This window comes from Micromys minutus, assembly GCF_963924665.1.
Source record: "Micromys minutus genome assembly, chromosome: 22".
Classification (NCBI taxonomy): Eukaryota; Metazoa; Chordata; class Mammalia; order Rodentia; family Muridae; genus Micromys; species Micromys minutus.
In genome coordinates this window covers 26,489,403-26,514,574 of record NC_137957.1, presented here as the reverse complement: position 1 = coordinate 26,514,574, position 25,172 = coordinate 26,489,403, and the positions used below count along the sequence as shown (strand labels likewise).

Here is a 25,172-nt window from a genome sequence, read left to right as displayed (position 1 = left end):
TGAGGACTTTGGATTTGGAAAGTAGTATAATACTTTATAGAGATTTCAGAGAATTTTAATATGTGGCAGAAAGAGTGTTCTTGTGCTATTTTGGTGAAGAATGTTACTGATTTTTGCCCTTGGCTGAAGAATCTACCTGAGGCTAAGATGAAGAGGTTTTGATTAATTGCTTTGCAAAAAAGAATATCTCAAAACAGCCTGCTATAAATTCTGTTGTGTGGTTACTAAAGTTAATTCTTATGAAGAGTGTTTCAATGCAAAGAATCAAGCTGAGAAAGGAAAAATACAAAATATATGGTTTAAGTATAAAAGGGGCACCAGGAAGTAGCATGGAGCTGAATCCTATGTTCTAGGAGATGACAGATTAAGGGAGTGTGATCTCAGGGCAAGATCCCACCGAGCTAAACTTACTGTTTATACATTTGCCATTGAACTAGGAATAGTTATATCCCACTGTCAAACCTCTGGATTCAGTAAGCAGGAAACTAAACCAGAAAGAATTGTCATATTAGTCATTCTTTTAAAAGAAATGTATTGTTAGTAAATGACCACATCTGTTAAGATAATGTTTTTACCTGAAAACACTGATCATTTTAATTATACAATTCATAATGTATATTCAGGATAATATTTGGAAATGTATTTTAGTATACCATAGTGAATGCATGCATACTATTTCCTACCCATTAGAAATCATTTTGTCACAGAAATATTCTTACAAAACTGTGACAGAACTGAGCATCATGTGGCTTTTTAAATAAAGCATTGTGCAATTATATAAGACAACATTCTCTTTAATAATTTGTGCACCAATAATTGTTGCTGGAAGAATTTGCTTTTATCTCCATGGCTGAGTCAGAAGGCTTAACTTTGAAGTTTTATAATTTTCTTTTGAACTTTCCAAGGTAGTGAGCCAAATGCTGACTGGCAATAGGTCTAAAGAAGAGTACTAATGTATGTGAGTGACTAGATGCTGTTCTCTGTTCGGGTTTCCCAGCCCTGACCAACCTTATCCGTCTCTGAAGAGCTATTCAGCATGTAGATGTCAGAGTGAACCACAACCTTCATGCGCTCCGAAACCACACAGGCATTGGGAGCAGCTGCACTCTTGACCAGGCAAGGCTGATGCATCTACTCTGGTCTGGAACAGAAAGCAAATATCAATAACGTATTTGTAGTGGGAAATTTGATTACTCCCATCTACAAGTACAACAAGTTGCTGTACATCCAGTGTAGGAGCTCACAGCCTTTATCTTCTGTTCTTCTACATGGCAGAACCCTGACTGTAGCTTTACAGTGTTTAAAATTATAACATTAGCCAGACTGTCTGGAATCCTACACTTCATTTTATTCATCCCTGCTGGAGCCTTTGTCAGAATTGGTCTAGCAACTTGCCCCCTGTCTTCTTCTTACTAGAGTCATGGCAATTGTATTGAGGCCACTGAAAACTGCTGAAAAGAAATTTATATATATATAAATTATATATATATAAAATCTGAAACCTTTAACTTACTCACATCTCCAACTTCTTTTGCCATAAAAGTAAGTGAAGTATTTACAAGTACCAGAGCCTGGAATGTGAGCCCGCTTTGAAGGCTCACTATTTTGCCTACTGCAGGAGTTTTTCCCCAGTGGCTTCTTAGTAGCAGCGGCATTTATTTATCACTGGATGTAATGATTTAGGTTGTATCGGGCACATCCAAAGAATGAGCAAAACTGGAAGGAGTGTGGCCTTCAATTGTGTAAGGGGTGCTCTCACTTGCTCCACTCTGATTTGTAGAGAAGTGAGTAGATGGCATAGTTGGTATTTAAAGATGAGAGATATTCATCTCACCCAGTCAAGATGACTTTCATCAAGGGGAAAAAAAAGCAATGGCGGCAAATAACAAGAAACGTTAGGGGAAGAAGAACCTTGATCATTGTTATTTGGGGTACAAAATCCTGTAGTTACTATGAAAGCTGGTATGACGGTGTCTCCCAAAATGAATGTCAGTCTATCATAACCCCCACCTGTACCATTCTTGAATGCAAATCCCAAAGATTCCTAATCTTATCACCATGATCCCTGTGTCTCTGTTTGCAGATCTATGTACTGCTGCCCTGGTCAGCAGAGAAAGGGATGGAAAGCTACTTAGCTGTCCACTAACAGGTGGCTGAAGTGGCAGATAGGCACAATATAAATGTGTCTTTCCAAAAAGAAAATGAAATTATGACTGTATGTCTTAGGCCACCAGAGCCCTTTTCTCTTAAATGGAGAAGCATGCTTCAGAGTCCTCAAAGTGTAACAGAAAGCAGGTAGGAAGAAAGGAAGTGAAGGAAGGATAGGAAAGAGGGAGGAAGGGAGGAAGGAAGAAAGAAAGGAAGGCAGGAAATAAGGAAGTAATGAGGGAGGAATGAAGGGAGGAAGAGAAGGGAAGAGGAAGGGAGAGAAGGAAGGGAGAGAAGGAAGGGAAGGAGAAAAGGAAGGAGGAAATGAGGAAGGAAGGGACACATCGTAGTATTCAGGTAGAGGGATCAAATAAAAGGAAGCATTGGCTATTGAATACTGGGAACTTTTTGTCAGATGGAAGCCAGAATCATCTAACATGATTTTTATTTTACAGGATCATGTGGCCCCAAATTTTCAAGTTACAAGTTGAGACTCAGATAAATAAATAAATAAATAAATAAATAAATAAATAAATAAATAAATAAGGGGTAGCATAGATTCGGCTAGTTTTAAATACCTTTAGTGCCTGACCATATTGATATAACTGATTGTGCCATCATCAAAAGCATAACCCCGGGGGCTGGCTCTGGTTACCCTCCGGGTAAGCCTGCCCACCTGACCTTAAAGATTGGAACACACAGTGAAATGTGAGCAGCGACTCCTAAAATTTGTCCTTTGACCTCCCTGTGTGCTGCAGTCTGTGTATATCTGCACACACAATAATAATAATAATAATAATAATAATAATAATAATAATAATAATGACTGTATATCTGCACACACAATAATAATAATGACTGTATATCTGCCCACACAATAATAATAATAATAATAATAATAATAATGACTGTATATGCACACACACAGTAATAATAATAATAATAATAATAATAGTAATAAAATTGTAGTTTTGGAAAAAGGACAGAAATGCTCAGTTAATTATATTATGTAACTAAAATATTTATACAATAATTTTAGTCCTTTGTCTATATAATATTATACCTCCTTCATTAGAAGTTTATTTTGTGATATTAATTAGTTATGGTACCTTTTTGTATCCATAAATACTCATCTTTTAAAACCAAGTATTACAGGAACTCTTCACTATTTGCTATTATAAGTTGTACATAACTGTATATAATTTCACTGTAATGTACAAAAAAATATCATAATTTTGCCTACTATTCAAATAAAGATACTTTCATATAAATTTCATCTTAATGTAAAGTTAATTTTCAATATATGCACAATATTTATTATGAAGAAAATGTAAATAACACTACAGAAATTTTTAAAAATTTTTTTTAGTTTTTGAGATTATAATATACTTACACATTTCCTCTTTCCACTTTTTGCCTTCAAAACTCTCAGTACCTATCCATTTTGTCTTTCAAAGTCATGACCTCTTTTTTACTCATCACTGTTGCACACATACATATATATGTGCATGTGTATATGTATACATAAACATGTATATTCACATGCCATTATGCATAAATACAACCTCCAGTGTCAGTTGTTCGTATGGATGAAGGATGCGTTCAGTAGTCACAGTATTTGTTAATAGCCAGTTTCTCTTCCTTTTATGTAGTAGTATCACATTTGGCCACAAGAGGGCAACCGATGAAAACATTTTCAAATTTTGACACAGCTATGAGGGTGTTCTTTTAGATATAGTGAAGACAGTCGATATCAAATTTAGCAATGGTTATTGCATCATCTTATTTTAAAAATCACTGTATCTCTTCTCGGCTGCATAAAGAATTTTTGTTTCACTTGATTGAAATTTAATGGTTTACTCAAAGTAAGAAAACCCATTGAGGGAAATTAAGCTCTGCACAGTCATGTTGGCTGTGGTGTTGATTGACAGCTAGCAACAGAAACATCCCTTGTCTGTATGAGACTCATGTCTGGTTATATGTTTCCAGCTTTCTGTCTTGGATTAAATAACAATGGGAAGTTCTGTGAAAATGCTGTTATTAATTGTAATTTTTTAACAATTGTCATGGATTTTTTTTTACCTTTTTGTGACCTTTTAAGTTGAAGGGGCTTGTGTTGTTACTGTGTTTAGTTCCATAGGGCAGGCAAAGACAGCAGCTTTTTCCAGGAGAAACAGACTACTAACACTTGAGAAAAACAAAAGACCAAAAGAGCATAGGGAAACAAAACAAAACAAAAGCCCTTTGTTCGCTGTGTTGGGAGGGAAACCAGAGTTGGGAATCAGGAGGGAGTGGGGATGGGCTGTGGGTTAGACGTTTAATAAGACTCCTGAGTCTTTCCATCTTCACTATAGTTTCTCTGGGTGTTTGATGTTTTTTCCTGAACTGGATTTTTCTCAACACAGCTTTTCTCTTGAAAACAAAGGAACCAACACTCTGAGACAGCAGCTCTTTGAGCTCTGTCCCCGCCCATACCTTCTAAGTTCCCTCACACTGAGGATGCCATTACCTACTTTTAAACACACCTCATAATAACTAGGGGGGAGGAAGAGCATCCATTATATATTAAAACGCTTTTGAAAGGAAAGAGAAGACTGATTATGATCTTGTATGTTTCCAATGCTCACAGTAATAGACCATAAAATAACCATATTTTACATCAATGAGGAGAAAAACATTTATAGGATACAGGATAATTTACTATGAATACTTCAATAACTGCTTGCTCCCTTCCTTTCACCTTAACGCTCACCAAATATTGTACATCACTGAAAATGTACCTATCTTTTGCTATTAGGAAAATGATGTGGCAGAGTCTCCTAATTGAATTTTTGAAAGCAGGTGTCCTTCATGATAGGATCGCTGTTGATCTTGCCAAGGACATCATGTTCAGCTCCAAATTACACTTTTATTAATTTCATTATGGTTTGCAGTGCTTCCCAGGCAAACCAGATATAAGGCGACGTGACTCAAAGTGTGTGTGCACATGTGTATGTGTGTCTGTTTGTGTCTCTCTGCTTGTATATATACATATATACATATTTGTGTACATATATATGTGTATGTGTTTATATGTTTTTGTGTGTTGGGTGCTGTATGTGTGTGTGTATATGTTTGTAGTATGTTGTATTATGTGTATGTTTGTGTGTATATGTGTATATATAAATGTGTATATATACATATGTGTAATGTGTGGTATGTGTGGGGCTATATATGTGTGTGTATGTGTATGTGTTATGTGTGTATATGTGTATATTTATATATGCATGTCATGTGTATAAGTGGGATGTGTGTGTGTGTGTGTGTGTGTGTGTGTGTGGTGTGTACAAGAGAGAGAGAGAGAGAGAGAGACAGAGACACACAGAAAAAGATTCGATTTGCTTCTCAACAGGTTGATTTTTATTACTAGAACTAATAATCAAAATTTGGCATTATAAATTTTAATTTGTATGCAATAATTTTTGATCAAAGATTTTATAGAACTGTAAATATAGGTCTAATATTAAAAATAATTATCTCCAATTTTGGGATGTAATAAGCTAACAAAGTCTACATCAACAGAAAGTTGTCTTTTGATGTATGACTCTCAGATCTGGAAAATCATTTCTTTTTCTGTCAGTCGAGAATTCTTTCTGTGAGCTTTGACATCTTTTTATTTTTATTTTTTGTCTTGTCACCTGAGTCTTGTGTCTTATTTAATGTTTCTCTAATTAAGAAGGGCATGTAAAGAAATTACCAAGTGTCTTGTAAGTGACAGCAACATGAGCTGGTTCTAAAAACCTGGATCAGACTCAGGGAAATAAAACCAGCCTTATTTATATGGCTCAGGAAACTGGGCTTTGCTTAGTGTGATAAGGCCAGGCAGGACAATGGTTGCCTTTGTTAACTGCTCGTTTGTTTTTCTAAGACTTGTACGCAATTCTCATTATCAGAGAAATCTATGGAATTTCACGTTATGTAATTATGGGGAGTGAAAGATTTAAAAGAGAAAAGTCAGGAAATTATAATAATGCACATACTTGCAAGAAATGATAACAATGCAAATCTAGACACAGTATTTTTATTTAACTATCTACAATGTAAGTTATATTCAACTCTTTTGGCTGCTAGTGTCCTGAGTACCCACTCCGGCCCCACGCAGTGCTAAAGAACTACAATCCTAGCACATAGGGGATGGAGGAAGGAAATCAAAAGTTCAAGACCATCTGAGACACAATAAATCTTGTTTCAAATAACAACAACAACAACAAACAACAAACAATGGAAAAAGATCCTTTTGGATTGCTACACTAGCCTTAGGTCCATGGCTTAGGGAAAGCAGACATCACACAAAGAAGCAAAGAAGGAGCCAGCCCATGCTGCCATACCTCAAGTTAGGCAATTGTATGTATTATGGCATGCTTGCATTGTAGTGTATGCACATGGATGTGCCATTGGGAAACTTTATACTGGAGATCACCAAACCACCAGATGCCTGAGATTAGGGGATGGCATTATCATTGCCTAATAGAAAAGTAGAAGGGAGAGGAGGGGAAAGGAGCAGGCGGAGTGCAGGAAGGAGATGTGATGGCAGGATGAAAAGGTCAAGGAACTGCAGTCTGCATCTTGTGTTCTCCTCCAATGAACAATCAGGAAAGGAGAGATTCCTCTGTGTTCCTTCCCTTCCTCCTGTCTATCACCTCTGAAGGGTGCTACCAACACAAGTGCAGGGGAGCTTTGAGCAGGAACACGTTGCTCCTCCACGTGCTGTTTTGTCCTGTCATGAAATATAATAACACTTCCTCTTGGTTGGTAAAGCCATGGCAGTGAAACTTTCACTTTTATTTCCTCTTTAAAAATTCTGTATTCGTATTAGCATATGTTGATACATATTACAGTGGGTCTCCTTATGCAAACTCAGCTTATAGTGTGTTTTGAGAGTATTTTCTCCCTCTTCCAATGAAGTTCTAGTTAAATTTATGTCTTTCCCTCTTTTCTTTCTTCTGTGTGTTTGTCTGTGTGTGTGTGTGTGTGTGTGTCTCTGTCTGTGACTACATGTGTATGTCAGTGTGTGTCTGTGTGTGTATGTCTGTGTGTCTGTGTATGTATCTGTCTGAGTATGCGTCTCTGTGTATTGTGTATCTTTCATAATGCCAGTACTACATTTATAATTTACTTCTTTGGTTTTGACTTATACATTTCATGGGTTTTTCATTGTTTTTTGTTCTGTTTTGTTTTCTCTGTCACACTGAGTTTTTTTTTAATCTACCTGGACTGCCATCCAAAGATCGTTAAAAGCTGAATGATTCAGAGCACTGTGTCTGAAGCTAAGCATGTTTTTCAGTTCACTTTTCCTGTATCAAGTTAGCTATATATAGGTTTTATGTTCCTTATTCATATCTCTGTCCAAATACTTAGGACATGCACATACATGCATGGCTTTGGAAAATAGTTCCCACATTGGTAAAGTTGACACCAGATCATCTACTGACCTATTTCTTCCTATGTTTTATATACAATTTTTATTAACAGCAGAGATGCATCTCAGATAGTCTAGAAGTTATTGGCCTTTGTAGTCATCATGGTTTATATAATCATATATTTGAATCCTTATAAATATTATGCTCATGTAAATACACCACAAATAAAATGTTGCTTAACATAAATCAGTTTTGACTTATTTTGAGATAGAAATGATGTTTTTTACTTTGATAAATTTTCATTGAAACATACTTTTGGGTGTTGTTTACCTATAGCTTGTGCTATCTCTTTTAAAGACTATATAAAGAAAAATTTAGTGAAAAAAATTTCTAAAGAAAATAAGACTGAGTAATTAATGCGAGAAATATCAGCAAATATGCTATACTTTCTATAAAGTATAAAAACAGTGTACCAAGCACAGAACCACCATACTAAATTAATAACATTCTGAATGAAATGTGTTCAAAAGCTCATATTTGACAAGTTAAGCCATTTAAGCAATTTAAAATAAATTGTAACCTAGCCTGTGCTTGCCATTAATAATCAATTTTAGCATGTGGAAATAATTTTATTTATATAATCTACACCTTTGCAGGAATTACCTTGCTACAAGAATTCTGAAAATGACCGACAGCCAGTAAGACAATGTATCTGCCTCTAAATTCTCTGTACTGTAAAAACTGTAAGAACTGATTTATTGGTATAAATCATCATTATATCATTGGTGTATCATTTATGCACACCATCATCATAGGGAATTGCTAAAGCAGTCCACAGAATATATCATTGGCCTGGCACAGAGCATAAGAAGATATTCCCTAAGGAATAATGCTAACAGAAATGAATATGCACATAGCCTCTTCTGCTTTTCTAGGTTTGTACATTGGCCTAAGTGTAAGGTAAAGAAGGCACCTGGACTATATACATAGGGTTATATAATGCTGTCGGCTGATGCAGGGAGCGTGTTTGGACATTTAGAGCTTGTAGACACGAATATCCTTCTTCCAGCCACCTGCCTTTGTGCTGCACCTGCAGCTTCCTGTTCACCATGTCACACTGAATAATGTCCCTTAGCCAGTGAAAGGCAGCTGTAACCATTGGCACACAACAATATGAACATGCTTTCCTGAACAGAGTTTTGATATAATACCCAACAAATAAGACACAGTATTAAAGATAATATCTTTGTGGTGTGGTTTTACAGATATTTGAGAAGCATCCGTATTGTTGCTTTCTTCTTTATGAGTTGAGTGAGCTACATTTGCCCTTTTTTAACCCAAGTATCACAGTCTTACACTCATCACATCTGGGTGGAAAATGATGCGCTTAACACATCTCTAATCAAAATAGATTTTCTGTTTTTAAAAACCAGTATTCTTAGCTAGCACATAACAGTTCTAATTAAAAAAAATATTCAAGTGCCTTAAGTTCTTTATGCTGAAGTTAAAGTTTTCAGGTAAGACTGTTCTCAAACTAGTGGATGTGACAGCATTAGATGTTCTATCCTTGCGTCTGGTTCTTCCCAACATCACAGTAAAATTGAACTCATCATTTATTGACCCATACACATTATTTTCATGCTTGACTCCAGTTAAATATAAAAGATATAATTAGAGTAAGAATTTTCATTCCCAGAAGGCTTGTAATCTCAATTTAGAGTTATGGAAGCTGAAATAACTCATCTACAAGTCATGACTGATTTCTTTAAGAGCCCTGCCCCTGGATTGAGGGAGATAGCTTCACAAATAATTGTAGTATAAACTTCACCAAAATTATCAGTAGAATGACCTAGGTATAATACTCCATTATGGCTGGATGTTTCACCATAAAATTGAAATTATTTTATGAATATTTGCACATTAAAGGCAATCACAGCAATGCAGTCTCATCCAACTGATGTACTGTTGCCATGGTAAACTGAGCTATTAAGAATTCTAGGGTTTCCTTTGCCATATGTTGAAAATCAGGCACCAGCCTATTTATTCATACATTTTTTTCCAAAAATTTAAAGTTGTAAATTTTAAGTAAAAGAAAAAAAAAATCAAAGGGCTGGTAGAATAGCTTAGTTGGTAAAGACCATGTTCGCAAGTGTGAGGACCTAAGTCTGATCTCAGAATCTATGTAAAAATGAAGAGTGGGGCTTAAGGGATGGCCCAGTGGGTGAAATGTTTGCCATGCAAGCTTGACTACTTGAATTTATATTTTCAGAAGCCACATAAAAACTGCATTTGGAACTACAACTGTCTACATTTTTCTGGCTCTCCTAAAGTAGAATGAGATGAGAGAATCACCAAAAGCTTACTGCTTTTATTATTAATAAAATATTAATTCACCAGATATCATTGAACAGTGAATAACAAGACCCCATCACAAACCAAGTAAAAAGTGAGGACTGATACCCAAAGACTTAGACCTTCACATACATGCACTAGCACTTAAGACACACACACACACACACACACACACACACACACACACACACACACACACAGAGAGAGAGAGAGAGAGAGAGAGAGAGAGAGAGAGAGAGAGAGAGAGAGAGAAATACATACACAAACACCCACACATGCAAACACACAAACACATAGAAGCACATACACACACAAACATACAAAAACACAAACACGCACATACACACACGCACATACACACACAAACATACAAAAACACAAACACACACATACACACACACACACACACACACACACACACACGAGGCATATACCACAGGGCCAATATTGATACTCTGTTTTAACCTCAATGATGGGGAGATAGAGACAGAAAGATCCCTTTGAATTATTCACCATCCTATCTAGCCTAAATGGTGAACTCCAACCCAATGAGAGACTGTCACAGGATAGAGCTATTCATGATATTACACCCATGCTGTCTTTTGATTGTCAGTCACAGAAGTATGCACACATACACACTGTGGAGGCAGACGTGGAATGCAGTATTGAGTGTTCGTGTCTATTCATGCACATTCATGCTTAGTTCTACTTTTTGTCTGAACAGTGAACTCTGATGCTGCCTCACTGCATTGAAGGTTTTCAAGTTTCTCTAAGTATTGCTGGTTATTGTCTGGCTAAAGTTTTTAAAATGATCACTTACTCATTTATGATGAGACCCCCTGTTCTTCTTTATGTCCACTGTGGCATGTCTGTTGTTGTTGAATGTGTTTAGCTTAAATAAAAAGAAACCAACTCCTTAACCCATGGTTAGTTCTGACTACTATATTCATTGTTCCTATTTGCATTAGAACTACAGCATGATATGTGATATATATAATTGAGGATTCGCTAAGCCTTTTCTTTCGAAGCAAATATGTATTTTAGGCCCTCTTTCTAGGCAAGCCTGTAATCTAGCCATGCCAAGTAAGCTTGGATACAACATAGAGTCTTGGCCCTTCATATTGTTGTGTTTTTTTTTGTTTTCCAAAGGGTATGTATATGATATGAGATTATAGCATCCCTTAGGCTGAGCCAATAGAGGAGCTGAATAGCAGAAACGAGGCCTGGTGTGTAGAGAAAGCCAGCTTGGCTTTGTTCTGGGTGTATTCTTTATGTAGATCATTGCACATGCTGTGTGCCTAGAGGTTGAACTGTGAGGATTGAGACTGTGAGGGTTTCATAACAACTCATCAGCAAGAATCATTTTGGAGCTATGTGATGAGATGTTGGCTTAGGAATCTGGGGATGGAGTTGTTAGGCAAGGTTCTCGTGAGTTTGCCAGCAATACAGCATGGCTGGAGCAAGGTCTGGGATATAAACATGGCTGAATTTTATTCTGTCCACGTAGAAGCTCAAGACAAAAAGAGTATAATTGCCATGCAGAGGACTTTTGGTGTTATCCAAACTGGTAGTAAATTATTAGAGAATAGAAAGTAGTAAAATGTAGTGATTTGGCTGACAGGTTCACAGATATCCTCAACTATACTGATGAGCAAAATCAGTAACAAGAGAGACTGGCAAAGTTTCCCAAGATCTCTGTCAAAGGAAGGGCAGAGAGACTGGTTAGGTTATGAACAGACTATTGAGTCGCTTAAGGCTCTTGCTCTCTCTTACTCTCTTGCTCTCTTGGCCTCTTGGTCTCCACCCCCCTTTCCTCTCCACTCCCCATTCTGTTCCACTCCTCTCTCCATGTACTCATGGCTGGCCTCTGCTTCTCTACCCCTCCTCTTCTCTCTCGGCCTCTACTACCCTCTTAACTCCCCCATGACCTGAATAAACTCTGTTCTGAACTACTTAAAAAAAAGAGAGAGTAGGTTAAGGGGTGTTGGACTACTAACACACAGTAGTTCTGGAATGATAAGAATTCCTAACTTCGGCCTGATGACACATCACAAAACGTCATTAAAACTTGATCTTAGTGAGTGTGGTGGTCTGAATATGCTTGGCCCACAGGAAGTGACACTATCAATAGATGTGGCCTTATTGGATGAGGTGAATCCTTGTTAGAGGAAGTGTGTCACCATGGGAGTGGGCTTTGAAGGCCTCCTCCTACACACAGCCTCCACCCAGTGCTGAAGAGAGACTCTCCTGGATGTCTGCAGAAGACAGATTCTCTTGGCTGTAGTTGGGTCAAGATGTAGAATTCAGAAGCAGGTCTGCTTGATGCTGCCATGCTATCTGCCATGATGATAATGGGCAAAACATCTGAAACTGTAAGGCAGCCCCAATTAAATCTTGTCCTCTATAAGAGCTGCCTTGGACATGGTGTCTGTTCACAGCAATGGAAACTTTGAGACAGTAGGCAATTGAGATGTCATTGTAAAATGCACATATCCAACGTGATGTATTCAGAAATGCATTCCTCATATCACTTAGCTTTCACAGCATTGAGTTAGAACTTATTTTAAACCACTCTTAAGAGAAGAAGACTTAGGCTAAGGGATGCTAAGTCGATGTTTTATTCATTTAGAAAGTAAAAGGAAAGGAATATAGTCTTGAGGCTGTTTGGCATGATTGCTAGTGTTCTTAATGACTATATGGAGTTGTTTTTGTAATAGTGGTACAATCAATTGAAAGAAACATCCAATTCGTTACACCTAATCAGTTCAATCAAATTAATATTTATTTGTGTGAATAGGACCTCTAATGTAGATAATGCTTTCCAAGGCACTATAATTATATTCCTGATTATGTACTCTGGAGATATTAGAGGGGATCATTTGCAATAAGACTTTCTCCATTAGTTATGAAATGTTAGTATTTGTTTCTTTCATGTGTTTACATGTTGTGAATGTCAACTACAAGGAAGATAATTTGAATGCATTATGTAGCCCTATAATTTTTTATATTACAGCCACATTTAATTTTGTGTCTCATAACCTCTTACTAGGAAAGCTGGGCAACTGAGATGTGATTTTGTTCTTTCATATGCCTATATATCCAGGGCAGAAGATTAAAACTATGATTTAGTATATTTTTAAATAATTTTGTGTTAGCAGGGACATTGAAGTTAGGCTAGAGATCTCTCCTCCCTAAGTGGCACTCCACCTTTTTCTTCTTTAGTTATTAGCACATAATATAATTATCAAGTTTCATTAATGACATGAAAATGATAACATGACCAGGAAAGTACTAATGGTCACACTAAAAGACAAAATTTGACTGAGAAAAATAAATAGTTCCTCATAAAGAAAATAGCAAGGCTTAAGAAAAGTATAAAAGACCACTGTTTCTCAATGTTCATATTATCACAAAGACAATATCTTTTATAGCCGAGTGGTAAGGGCATAAAATAATGCTGAAGGCATTATTTTAATGTACAATCATAGAAAAACCTTCATTCTCAGTCTTTCATAGCTGATATCCCGGCTTCCTAGTTCCTCTTACAAACAGACTTCTCCCACCACAACTACTAATGAGCCCAAAATATTCTTTGTCATCTATTACCTAAGGCAGTTTTAGATCCTCTCTAAAATTGATCTCTTAAGTTGCAGATTCTTCCCTTCTCTACTCAATGATCATACTCTAGACATTCAGTTTTCTATCCTGTATCATTAGTTTTCACTCTTAGAGGTTTCCCCTTCCACATGAACATGTTATTTCTTTCCCTCTTTTCATTGTTAGCAAATCCTTCATTTATTGGCGTCTTTTTGAGAACTCATGCTACAGAGCAGTTTTACATGCCTGGAGAAATAGCCCAGGGAATAAAGCACTTGACCCGGAAATGTGAGAAACTATGTTTGGATCCCTAGGACCCATATAAATTCTGGGCAGGTAGAGTGGTGGCCTGCATCCCAATGATTGGCGATCATACAAGGATCCCCAGAGCAAGCTGAATAGCCAAAGAAGCCAAATTGACAAGTTCCATACTAAGTGAGCTACACTGCCTCAGTATACAATGTGGAAGGATTGAAATAGACATGTGCAATGTGGAAGGATTGAAACAGATATATGATGTTCAAACCTTTGTTCTTAGCATGCACACACATGGGTATATGCAACTGCACGCAAACACATGGGCTGATATGTATATAGGCCCACCATGTACACATATTTATAAAAATTAATAGCTTTATAAATATTGCTTCTAGCTCTCCTAATTCACATTTATATTTGTGTCAATATGGTTAAGTCTTACTATATTGTTCCACCAAAGTAACCTGTATATTTTAATAGCTCATTGATAATTTTCAGTCCTCATCTAATTTGCTTTCCCAGGGCCATTTGAAACTCCTTTGAAACTCTACTTGATTGACAGGACTTCAGTACACATCTATCTCCTTGTGTTCCCTGATCGTCAATTGCTTCTTTACTCTTTATTGCTCAGCATTCAGAGTGCCTTTTATTTAAACATTCATTTCTTCCTGACCTCATCCAGTCTTTTGTTCCTATTTGTATTCAGTTGTAGTTTCAAATTTGTATATTTATCTACTTTCATGACATTTTTATTTACTGGGTAATTGTAATGTTAAATACAACCTGCAGAAAACAGAACACTTGGATTTTTACCAAACATGTTTCTCTAAAGCAATCTCTGTCTCCTGTAATGGCTGCTTTATCCTTTCACAGCTTAGTCCAAAAATGTGTATCTCTATTAAAAGCAAAAGTCTCTGATTCTTTCTTCCTTTTTATAAAGGCACACATATAGAGTTAGGGAATTTTGAATAATTTTATAAAAACATGTAGTTAATCAGATACAGTGACATTTAATAATTATTTTATATAAAGGATACATTAATTAATAAGAAAGTAACTTTTTTCCTGTAGTATACATCAAAGAAAAACTTGTCGGATAAATTACTGCCAAGAACTTATTTTAATAATGGTACTTGATAATCAAATAGACTGAATTTTAAATGAAAACTTTAGACCATTGTTGTTATATCATCTTAAATCAGTTCAATGATTACAATAAAATAACATTTCATAAACTCCAGAAAGGAAGAAATGCTTGTTTGTGAGGATCTCCTTGAGGTCCACACAATGACATACTATGTCCTGATTGATAAATTGATAAATGTAGCTATTGACTCCCAGGCATCATTTCTAACTGAGTTGAAGCACAGCAGTGATCGTATTTATCTTCTAAATAACAATTCCGGGGAAAAGTGAAATTAAACAGGAAATGATGTTCTTTCTACCCTGGCAAGTGTGGCTCTAGAGATCCTGAAGAGTAAGAAAGAAAATGCATGAATAAGGCATTAGTCTGTCCGGTTTTGCCAACATCCTCCTCGCTTCTAAGTTATGCTCTTTATTAGGCACACGATGCAGAACAGAACGTTAATTCACTTCAGCTGCTGTTTGTTTATGAACAAAGCTTTTTTATTTTACACCCACACATGGGATCCCGAGTCTTCATAGGACAGGTAACTATTTTACCTCTTTCTTTCCTCTCATCGTGTAAATCACTTTCTTATGAAAATGGCTTAAAGGGATTGTTTTGCACAACTAAGACAAGGGCCTCTACTTTTGACAGCACATGTACTTCCCTTATTCAGTGCAACTTTCCCCAGTGCTTTGTGGTTGTAGAGAACAAACCCATCTGTATTTATAGGTAGGGAAGTTAATACCTGTAGATTAACAAAGGCTTGCCTCCATATACAGAGCATAACCAATTACATATCTTAAAGACACTTGGAACTGCTACATTCTTTTATTATAATACTGACTGGTGTTTAGGCCATAGTTAATCTTTTCTTCATGAATTCACCAAAAGCTCGCCTATCCTGTATGAACTTGTGTACATACCATATGTGATATGAACATAAAGATATATACTCCTCAATCTGGCAGTAGATAAATATCTCAGAGAAGCTGTGAGAAAAGAAACGAATGCTATGCAACAATAATGTAGGGAGCCATCACTGTCCACATGGACTCAGAATCAGTGTCCATCTGGGCTCCAGCACCCACTCCATCTGGCATGACTTACAATAGAATGTATGCTGATGAAATTATTTGTTATCATACAGTGCTATGGTGCAAATTGTAGCGATATGCCTATGTTCCCTTTTCTCCCCCCAACTCCCTTCCCTTCCCTGCTTTTCACCCCTCAGTCTTCTTTTACTATGTCCTCTTTTCACCTCAGGATTCACCACAAACAGAAAATGAGCAGCCCGTTTAATATGTTGTTTAAGTTTCAAAAATTCTCATCACCATAGCAAACTTCTGAGTTTCTAATCCATGTGCATAAATGAATGCATTAAAGACAAATGACTTACATGAAGTGGAGTATGTTTCACAACTACATTTTCAAATGTTTATTTAATTTAATTTAGGTACATTTATATGTATGCCTGCCTATGGCAGTACATCCAGAGAGCAGAGAAAGCTTTGGGTTTCTTGCGAGAAGATCTGCAGGCATTAGTCAGGAGCCCAGTATTAGTTCTTGAACTTGAACTCTGAGTCTCCTCATTGGGCAACACACACTTTAACTGCTGATTTATCTCTTCAGAAACTCACAACAACTTACAATAGTGGCTCTTAACCTTCCTAATGCTACAAACCTGTCATATAGTTCCTTATATTGTGGTGACCCCGAACTATAAAATTACTTTCACTGCTACTTCATAACTATGCTTTTCCAACTGTTATGAATTGTAGTGTATCTGTTTTCCAATGTTTCCTGTGAAAGGGTCTCTTGCCCCTCAAAGGGGTTATGAATCACAGGTTGAAAACTATCACCTTAGAAGACAATTATTTTGATGTAATATATAACATCTCTGAGCTGAGTCTGTATATTGACAGACGTCACAATGACAAGTTCTGAAACATTTTAAGATTCTTCGAAGCGTCAGCCTGTAATAAGCATGTTAGAAGGCTGTGGAAGATCCCCTGAGGCAGAATGACATGGGAGATAATTTAGGGTAGTCAATTAAAAACTGTTGGAATTCAAAGTTCTGCTTATCAAGTTTTTTTTTAAATGACTTTATTTTGCAAAACAAAGATAAATGTAAAGATTTTAAACATTTTTTGCTTAAAATTATACATTTTTGTCAGTACTGTTTTTTCAGACATTAAAATAAATTTATACTACTCAGCCACCAGAAACACTGACTTAACCAAATTCTTAAGAAAATGGCTGCATCTAGAGAAGATCATCCTGAGTGAGATAACCCAGTCACAAAAGAACAGACATAATATGCAGTCACTGATAGTGGGATGCTAACCCCAGAGGCTTGCACTCCCCCAGAAACAACTCACAGACTGTATGAAGTCCAAGAAATAAAGAAAACAAAAAATATACATATATTCACAAAACAAGAAGACTTTGACTATTCCCATGTTGCGTTTTGTTTTGCATGTACTTTACGCTTATTGCAACTAGTACGTTTTCAATGCATACTGTCAAGCCCTTGAAAAAAATCAAGTACTGCTTATCAAGTTTTAAGAAAGCAAAAATTAGTTGTATTTCAAATATTACTTTTACATTTGACATAAAAATTCAAGTATCTGAGACAGCTATGTTTGAACTTTTTCCCCATTTACTCCTTTTTTTACATATTTAGAATATGCATTACAATTGTCTTTCTATTGCAATTGTAATGAATTATTTTCTTTTCTGTCATATAATAGATACTGCTTGGAAAGCACTGTTACACCTTTTCCACTCATAACACGGGGCTGTGATATTTGCCTGTTCCATGTATCAGTGTTATACATTTACTATAAGCATGTGTGGCACATACACATGGGTATGCAGACAAATGCACATGTGCATGCATGGGAATTGAGCAAAGCAGAAAGTCACAGTGTCTTTCTCTGTTGTATTCCTTTGAGACAAAATCTCTTGCTAAACCATTGGCTCAGCATTTCTATTAGAATGGCTAGCCAGTGAGCTCTTGCAGTACTCACCTTTATTCCCAGAATGCATAGGTTCCAGCCATATGCAGACACATCTGACTTTTTAAAATAGAAACCTGAGGGCTTGTAATTCAGATTCTGGTCTCTAATGTTTGCAGAACAAGGGCTCTTACCCATTGTAACAACTCCACAGGCCCTTTTTTATGTTCTTTTATTTACAAGTAAATGTCATAATGGTCTTAAGATATTAAATTGAAAATAATAAAAAACTAAGTTTTTAGCATTGTAAAATAACCGTGAAAAGTTATTTCTCAAGCTAAAGAATGATGTCAAAACATATCCACCAAAAACTGTGAAAACATAACTCTAAATTTCAAACCTTTACCAGACAATAATGGTCTGATTATACTTGGTTGTAGAGATATATAGGACTGATCAGATTAAAGTTTTTTCTAGCTTTACTTGGGGATTTATACACAAGTGTCCATCCAGTGCAGGTATCTTTTATGCTCTGGGATTCTATCACCGGCATTTCTTGGTTATGCAGTGCCATCATTGCCCCTTTGAAGGTTAACCCTGCTCTTTAGGAAGCTGACCTCCATCTGCTTTTCTTGGGACCACTGTAATGCAGCCTTCTCATAAGGTAGTGTTTGAATCAAATCCCTTAGAATTCTGTGGGTCTCATCACTGATTAGTACTTGAAGCACTGCCCTGCAATTCTTTGGTTAGTTACTGTCCATTATCATTACTATTGACCCTACCAAATATAAAGGAGGGATCATGCTGCATATTTTACTATCATTATTCAGAGCCTGGCAACAGTACCAAAAAATGAGAACCCTTGATTACTAGCCCTTAATATTTGCAGAAGCCAATATATGATGTTGAGAGAAAATGCAGAGCAAGGTATACTTCTCTAGACTATAGAATCCCACTTAGGTTCTTCAAGAATTCATATGTAATATTAAAATATTACTGAGGTCTAAAGGTTACATACTGGTTTGTACACATAACTGAAGTATAAGAATTATAATGAAAGTCCTTCCATATCCTCACACAGTTTACCTCCACAGATTCTGTTCTAAATATTCACTTAATGTGGATTTCCTCATGGGCAGAATTGCTTCAGATTGTGCAATTTTCAGAATGATTTACAAGTACGTTCACCTTTTAAATGTTTCAAAAGTTCTCTTAACAGAGACATACTTTTAAGTTTGCAGTGAGTAGAAAAGCCACAAGTCAAGCTAATGGTACCTTTTGTTAATATCTGTTGTTTCATTCTAGTAATTCATAGTCCTTTTCAGTTCAAGTGTGAATTACCTATATGATCACTAACAAAAGACACTATAGAACTAATTATACTATATCATTAACACATTCATATTCTGTATTTTATTATTTAATGGAACAATTTTGTAAAGGAAAATATCAAAATCTATCCATTTTTATAAAAATGTAAATGAAAATCAACTATAATGTTTAGAATTTTGAATAATACTAGAGACTGATTATTGAACCCAATTATCCATGAAGCTTCAGGCTTGAGCTTGAGAAGGGAATTCTGTTTATGGATTTCTGGTGAACACAATGAGATTGTTTAGGGAATTGAAGGGGATTAAGAGTTAAAAATGGTGTAAAATGTCATTTTTTAAAAGTTTTAGTTTGCTTTAATTTAGTTTTCTAAAATTAGACCATACCTGTTAAGTTGTGGTGATGTTTTTATTTTGTATGCTGAATTTAATTTTAGAATATCATAATAGATCTATTTTTAAAAAAGAATTCATTCATTGTTAAGTTAAACTCAGTCAACTATTATATGATTGACAACTACAACCTACTTTTTAAAAAGTAGGATAAATTCAAGAGAATAAACTGCCTGAAAACCACAGCTTTGTACTGTATGTTTGATCCAAAACTTAGAGCAGTATTGAAACTCCTCCAGGATACGATGTCCAAAACCATCATGGCTCTTTAGGTCTGACTAAAGGTTAGAACTATGGGAAAACTGTATTCATGTGGTGGACTAACTTTAACTCTCAATGTTTGCATTAAGCAGCACACAGGCCAAGTAGATGTATTTTTCATTTTATAGTGACCCAAAGTCTCCCTGTCCAATGATCTAATTTGTACAGTGTTTCTGATTTCCATAATGATGGTAGGTCAAATCATGGCCTTGGCCTCAGCAACTTCTCAGAATGTAGCTAATTGCATAAGCTTGGCTATACCTAGAATAGAATATCACCTTTCCTACTGCTATCAGACAGAGAACAAAATTGTCTTGTTTCCAAGTCGGTTTTTAGAATAATGAGATAATATTAACATTATATAGAAAGAGCAACTCTAACGGGGAGCTCTCCATTGGGCCTGTTAATCACATACAGTAAGAATATACAATCAATTTAAACCTTTACCCCATCTGAGAGAATCCCATAGAGTAAGAAATGAGAGGGGGTAACATTAACTTAAAAATGGAATATTGTGAGTACTTAAATAATTATTGAAATTATGCTCTCAAAACATACTCATAATAATACAAGCACAGTTAGCAAGTTATTGGTCCTAGAGAAAAAAGTTTAAAATTTCCTTTAAGTAATTTAAAAATATCCAAAACAAACCAAAACCTAAATATCAAAGCATGCAAACATGTCAAAAGGAAACAGAAGTCAAACTGGTGAGGAGATCCAGTCAGCAGAAGAGAGACTAGCAGAGATAAGATATAGTGGGTAACATTTCAAAGGAACACATATATAAAACAGTTTATACAAATATAAATAAATGGTTAAATAATTAAAGAATAGGTAAACCATTTTCTCTGTTTCTATGTTTATATGTATACACATTTATACAATTCGCGTGTGTGTGTGTGTGTGTGTGTGTGTGTGTGTGTGTGTGTTCCTGCATAGGGAGAGCTGAGGTTGGTATTGAGAATCATCCTATTGAGGTAGGTGTTCCCAATTCAATCCACAGCTCCCAAATACCTTGTCTTGCTAGTTAGTTCTCTCTGGAGATCCTGTCTCTGGGATTAGCGGCTTGCTGCTGTGCTACCTAACATCTTCCTTAAACATGGAACAGTCTACCCACCTCTGCCGAACCTCCTTTAGTGAATTCCTTTTAACACATGTAGGCACTTTCTCTTCTAAGATGAAAAACCCAGATCCCCGGTTTGCTTCCCCAGTTTTGTGGGTGTAAACAAATAATAATTTTAAAATGCTATATTTTATTTTTTTAGAGGCAGGATCTTGACTTATGTATATCCCAGAATAGCGTGAGCTCATGGTAATCCTCTTGCCTCAGCCTCCCAATCTAGCATTAATATTCTGTGTGCCTTTGTCACCCTTCACCATCCTTTTATCACCGGTCTCTTCCAAGTAGGCGGTTCCTAGTCTCTCTGTTTGAACTTAGATATTTTTGCTAAGACAGTCTTTTGGGTCATTCCATTTCATTCCTGACATCTCCACCCTTTGAACCATGTGTAAATGGAACATTTATTTTTACCTCAAGAAGTTGCCAAGTCATCCAAATCTGATCTTTTATACAGATTGTATAATTGCTTAAAGACATAGAAAAAAATAAGCATGTTTAACAAATTCCAGTGCTTAACAAAACTTTTGAATCATATATAAATACCATTATTAGCTGTTTTATGCATAAGAGGGCTTAATTAAAACAAATGTGTGATACTTTAAGTGTTAATATTCTTGATGGGTTAGGATAGAAATGACTGAATAATACGCATGCTACATTTGTGATTTTTTTATAGTCCAGAGAGAAGAAATTATTTGAATTTTATGGGAAAATATTCCTAACATTACAGAGACTTAAAGGGTTGTAACTGTTGCTTCCCAGTATTGCAATTAGTTACATTTTGATTTACACGAAAGAATTCTCACTTTATAAAGGCTTTACAAAAAATGACACCTTTGGAAAGACTGGGAATAGACAGAGGGACTGAGGGTTACAAATATATATATACATAGCCGAAAAATAGAGGGAGTAAAAACAATCTTCAGTTACCAAAATGCAGCCTTAACAGCGTGTGAAGCAAACTCCACATTCGTCAGAAGAGGTCCTCTGAATAACACTGTGCATGCATCCCTGAAATGAAACTGTGTGTTATTGGTTAACCAGGATATTTAGCATAATCACTCTGCTAGACTGTGGTGGAGGGAGGTGATTATCACTGAGAACAGATGGGCAGGTCCACAGCACTGCCAGAATCTGCACAGGCTCCGTTTATCGTTGGTTCTTGCTTCTTTCCTTCTGTGTTTTTAATTTTTTTTTAAACACTCTGCGTTGTAAAGAACTAGCTGCATGAAAGGTCAGTAGCTGGTGCCCTTTGCGCATAGATTTCAAACGGAGAAGAAAGCTTCTAAAAGCTATCCCTGTGTATCCAAGAAGGATGGGGCAGATTTCATTGTACCCTGTAGTCCCCTTCGATGCATGCACGGATTTATCTGCACGTTAAGCCCTCAGCTCGGCGTCTGTAGCTCCTGTGGATTATACTGTCTCTGTGATCAGAAATGATTTTCTCGGATATGAACACCGTTTCTGGCTCCCCTAAAGTGCATCTTCCTAACGGGACCCGGTTTTATACTTTTCAAGTAAGTGTGCTTTCAATGGCTTCACTATGGAGGAAGTTCATTTGCAGTCAAACTTTTAATAAAGAGGAAATAATGAAAGGGAAAGTAGGCAGTATGGAAGTAGGAAGCGGGTGTACCTAGTGGGTAATGTGCAAGCGATTAATCTGGCTTTAATCGTAGAGAAGGGGTGGCAGTTGCCTTCTCTGTGAATTCCCACCAAATAATAGGGAATGATTTACTTCATGGGCATTTTAAAAATATTCTTATCTTCATGGAAAGGCATGGAGATGTGCTGTTCCTGCTGCGTGTTTGCATGGCTACAATATAGTGAACAGTGTGTGGGTCTGTCTCTTATGTATCACAGAGTAAAATGTAAAGGTATTAATAGAAGTTTACAAACTAAGTCTAAGGAAAATCTTCTATCTCTCATATAGGGAGCATAAAATCATGCCTGTTATCTAATTTTGTTAACTGTGATGCAAAAGCAGTCACGATTACAGGAGACTTAAGTATGTTTACTATGTTTTTTTTCAATTTGAGATAAGGTAGAAACTAATTAGGATAGATTTTTTTCTGTTATCAAAGACTCAGAATGATTTATATGAATTACAAAGGTGATGCCTGCGAAATGTGTCTTCAATGCTTGGGGACAAATCAGTTCTCAGTGCAGAAAATGCTTAATTCTAAAATCAAATCAGATTTTACTTCCCTTTAATGCTCAAATGTGTGCATCTTTCAATACCAAGGTTGACTATATAGTTCAGTGTAATTTTGGCCAAAGACAATGGGCCTCTTGTCACTGCGCGGTTTATACTGTGAGGCTATAAATGCTTCTCACTTAATTATCATTTTGACTCCATACGGTGTTCTGGAACAAGTGCAAAGTTGAGATGCAGAGGGAAAATATGGTAAGGGTATTCAGAATTTTGGAGGGGACCTCAGTGTAAATGAATCCTGGTTTTCTAGAAGCTTCTTGCTTTTGCAAAGTTCAACCCCTGCATACAATCATTTTCTCGCTCTTGCCTTTGTACTTTTATTTTTAAACTTGTCACCTCTCCTGTTTTACACCGATGTCTACCGATAGTGCGTTCTCTGTGTTGTTCCAGAATATATTCTCTACTTGGAGCCAATCTGCTCATTGTGGCGGTGATTCAAAATGCCACTGCCCTGAGGCTCTGCACAGAAGCATCCTGTTCTTTTCCTTCCCGGTACACTGAGACATAAGCACGCTTTACAATACCCCGAAGATGACTGCGTAGGCAGGTTTGGACATTAGGTGCTCTCCCCCAGTGTTTCAAAGTTTAAGGGTCAGCGATTTCCACATATTCGGTTGTGACACGGGCTTTTTGCAAATCCTGCAGGGGAGGTCTTACTGCCACTTTCCTCGGCAGGTGATTTTTCTCTGAAAATGCAGAGGAACAATTTCTAACCACTGTTGCTGATGTGATAGCCTACTCAGGTAAAAACCCTTACTGCTCAGAAAATGCATAAACTTTGCCAAACACAAACTCACTTTTTCAACATTCTCAATCCCGTGAAATGGTATTTGATCTTAGAGTGTTCAGGAACAAGCAAGTGGTTAGGTTTGGGTGATTATGCTTCTGATGCTATTATTTAGGATTTTAGTTGTAGACAAAATAGCACCTAAAGCACGAGGGAAAGGCTCGCTAATTGAATCCTTATTTTTCCCTTCAAAGGGAAGAATAAAGTAGTTAATTATTCTTACCGTGTGACTTAACCTTCTTCTTCTTTTTCTTCTTCTTCTTCTTCTTCTTCTTCTTCTTCTTCTTCTTCTTCTTCTTCTTCTTATTATTATTATTATTATTATTATTATTATTATATATAATAATAATAATATTTAATCTTTAGTTACAGTTCAGTCATTATCCCCTCCCAGTTTGCCCTTCTACTGTTCCTCATCCCATCCCTCCTCCCCCATCTCCAAGAGGATGGTCCCACTTCTCCATCCCCCCACCCCCAGGCCACTAGACTTAACCTATTTTTAAGACAGTATGTTTTCTTTGGCCTAAATAGTGCAAAAACGTAATCAACCTTAATGCTGTAAAAAGAACACTATGTATCAAAAAAGTATCTTATGAAAAGATCAAAGTTTTAGAATGTAGCTATTGTTGAAGTGCCACCTTATGCTCCCTCCTGAGAGGAACCTTCTGCAAAGAATCGGAATTTCAGAGCTGATGTTCGGAAAATGAGAAAATGATGCTGTCACAGAGGAAACACAGACAGGGACACCAGACACTCTGGCAGGAAGAGTATGTGATTTTAGTACCATCACTTCATCAGGAAAGAAAGCATTCTTGTCATTTTCTGAAGTTTATGTTGTCAAATTTTATGACAACTTTTATGTTTTAGGTCACAGAATTTTTTCACTGAGTAATGTCAAAGGTGAAGGGGTAAACGACCAATGAGAAGTATGGAAGCACATAAACAAGGGTTTACTCTCATTACATTTTAATTTAGGAAAATATATTCATACTGATACACACACACACACATGCATACACATTTTGTGCAGAATATCTTTCACAATTTAAATTAATTTTTATATGTGAGAATTCTCACTTCTTTGTTGCTATGAATATACTCATGTGTGATCCCAATACACAGTTTATAAATTATATTTACTGAGCCAAAACTGAAGCTGTGGAGTCTAGTTTCTTCTAATCCCCATGGATGGTCAAAATTTTAAGACAAGTGATACTAGGGAGATATT

General features: G+C 36.4%; 1 protein-coding gene across 22 annotated transcripts in view; it reads left to right on the top strand.

Annotated features, from left to right (window-relative positions):
* PPFIA2 (PTPRF interacting protein alpha 2) overlaps positions 1–25,172 on the top strand; it is a gene marked incomplete at both ends in the record, with an annotated part of 426,677 nt that overhangs the window by 113,103 nt on the left and 288,402 nt on the right. For 14 of the 22 annotated variants that reach the window (XM_080935700.1, XM_080935697.1, XM_080935698.1 and 11 more), the window contains one exon: positions 22,382–22,462. The exons of the other annotated variants lie outside the window; for them this stretch is intronic. In XM_080935700.1, coding sequence (XP_080791826.1) covers positions 22,382–22,462 — 81 coding nt within the window. Of the gene's footprint in view, positions 1–22,381; positions 22,463–25,172 lie in introns of those variants that run through there. 22 annotated transcript variants of the gene reach the window in all.